Source organism: Zalophus californianus, chromosome 12 (assembly GCF_009762305.2).
Source record: "Zalophus californianus isolate mZalCal1 chromosome 12, mZalCal1.pri.v2, whole genome shotgun sequence".
NCBI lineage: Eukaryota > Metazoa > Chordata > Mammalia > Carnivora > Otariidae > Zalophus > Zalophus californianus.
Genome location: NC_045606.1, coordinates 94,107,363 through 94,109,558, shown reverse-complemented (window position 1 = coordinate 94,109,558; position 2,196 = coordinate 94,107,363). Strand labels below are relative to the sequence as shown.

Here is a 2,196-nt window from a genome sequence, read left to right as displayed (position 1 = left end):
GAGCACAGGTGTTGAGGAACTGAACTCTTCCTTACTCTGTCACTTCTGAAATAGAAGACCCGGGGAAGCTACTTCCCCTCCTATACATGTAAACAGGTAACATGATACTTATCTTGCATGATTTCTGTGAGCTTTAAGGCACACCACACACAGAAGCAGCAGAACGAGCGTCTGGGAGAAGCCTGTCTGCTTTCCCGGGGCCCGGGCCTCTGTGGCTGGCACCGCCACCCTCGTCATCACTTCCTGAGCTGGGCGGTGGAAGATTTTTGTACAGTAGGCTGCTGATCCTGCAGGGCTGTGCCTAGCTGCTGGCGCAGAGATACAGGGCTGAGTCTCCCAGCTCCAGCAAGTCCAGGTCCAGCTGGGAGCTGTAGTCCCTGAACTGCTGAGCTGAAAACCGCTCCGGGATGTCTCCTTTGTCTCTCTCTTCCTTATTGTAATACTGAATGAGGAACCGGGGGCCCTGGCCCAGAACCTGTTGGTACCAGTACACAGATTGGTGTCCAGAGACAGGGGAACATCTCAGGGTCACTTTCAATCCTCTTGTTTTGATCAGGTGTCTTGGAGTTTGGGTGACCCCCGACTCCACTGGGCCTGTTGGGGAGGAGACAGAAAGAAGCTGAGGGCAGAGCATAGGGGGAGGCCTTCGGCTGAAGCCATCCTCAGTAAGCCTGTATCATAGGCATGGCAAATGCACATCGGAGGTGGGCACACTGTGCCTAGAACTCACCTGCTCCCAAGAGCCAAAGGGCTACACAGCAGAGAAGCCTGAAGCCCATGACAGCATCGGGAAGCCAAGATAGACTCCCTGCTCAGAGATGGGGTCTCCTGGGGTGAGCAGTCTAAAGTTCTGAACCTCCCATTTCCCTGATAGGAGTAGTTGCCCATGATGTCACCACTGTGACATTGCCGCTCTGGCATTACTCTGTCTGCAGGCCACCTTCAGGTCTGGTACCAAAGGGGACTTGGGTAGGACTCCGGATCAGCTACTCTAGGTGCATTCCTGTCCTGCCCAGTGCCTCCACAAGGGGTGGGTGCGAGGTGAGCATGTCCTAATATGCCCACAACACTTAACCTTATTTCCTTCCACCTGCCCCTGCCTGACACCAATTACCCGGCCCCTGGGCTCCAAACCCTTCGCCCTCCATTTCCCTTCCAGGCGCAGGGACTACCTCCTTGGTGCATTCTGAAGCTCAAGGCACAGCTCCTCTTCTTGGGCAGCGAGGAGTCTGTGTTAGCCCCATGTGTCCCAGGACCTGCTCAGGGAACTCGAATCCCCTGATGCAAGGAGGTAGCCAAGAATTCCCTGAAACTGTTCTCTCCTGGGCCACTCTCTCAAACCCTCCCAGGGCACCTCGCCTGACTTGTTGGGGCACAGTTCCTCCGTGTGGCTGACGGCTCACAGTCTCATGGATGCACACCTTCTGTCTAAATCAAGGACAGAAATCTCCCCCACCTCCCACTGCTGTAACACCCCCACCACACCCTTTCTTCTGTTTTCCCAGCCCGGCAGATTTAGGGGTGATCTTCAGATCCACCCTTAGCCTGTGGAGGCGAAAGATTGTCTGAGCCAACATTCTGATTATAAAGGAAATAATTGCTATACCATTGCAATTAGTAAGCTATAATGAAAAGAGACAAGTCATAATAATATGAGCCATAAAAATAAACAGTCTGATGATCTCATGTGGATCCAGCCTGGAAACACTATATGCCAGACCTCCTCCGGATTAATCAGATCCATGTATTTCCAGATTTTGTAGATAAATTATTGCCAAATTTTAAATAGTACATTTCATAAAGAGGGTTTCTCTATTTTACCTATTTATTTTTGAACTTATAAAACCATAAATAAACCCTGTCAACTCTAGTCAAGGTAGATCCCGTTGGACCTGACATTTACGATCATTACCCAGAAAGACCTCTGCATCCTACCCTCTGACCCAATGCCTCTTAATACCTTCCACCCAGAGAGAAGCTATTCCCTTTGGGTGCGTCGCCACAAGAAAACACCCACTCGCATGCACACACGTGGACACAATTACCCTTTAATTGGCAAGGATGCCAAGGTTTTATTACCAAGCACAGCAATTTTTCTTTATCTGTTTTTCAGATTCATTTCCGAGAAGCACCCTTGATGATGGCAAAAGATGTTTCTAAATATGTAGTGGTGGCCGGTGAAGGAAAATTTTTGCA

General features: G+C 50.3%; 1 gene segment (V, D, J or C); it reads right to left on the bottom strand.

Annotated features, from left to right (window-relative positions):
- Positions 1-301: 301 nt before the first annotated feature.
- Positions 302-953, bottom strand: LOC113910958. The segment is given in 2 exon segments: positions 302-594; positions 731-953. Coding segments are annotated over 2 exon segments (342 nt in total).
- Between the last annotated feature and the right edge of the window lie 1,243 nt (positions 954-2,196).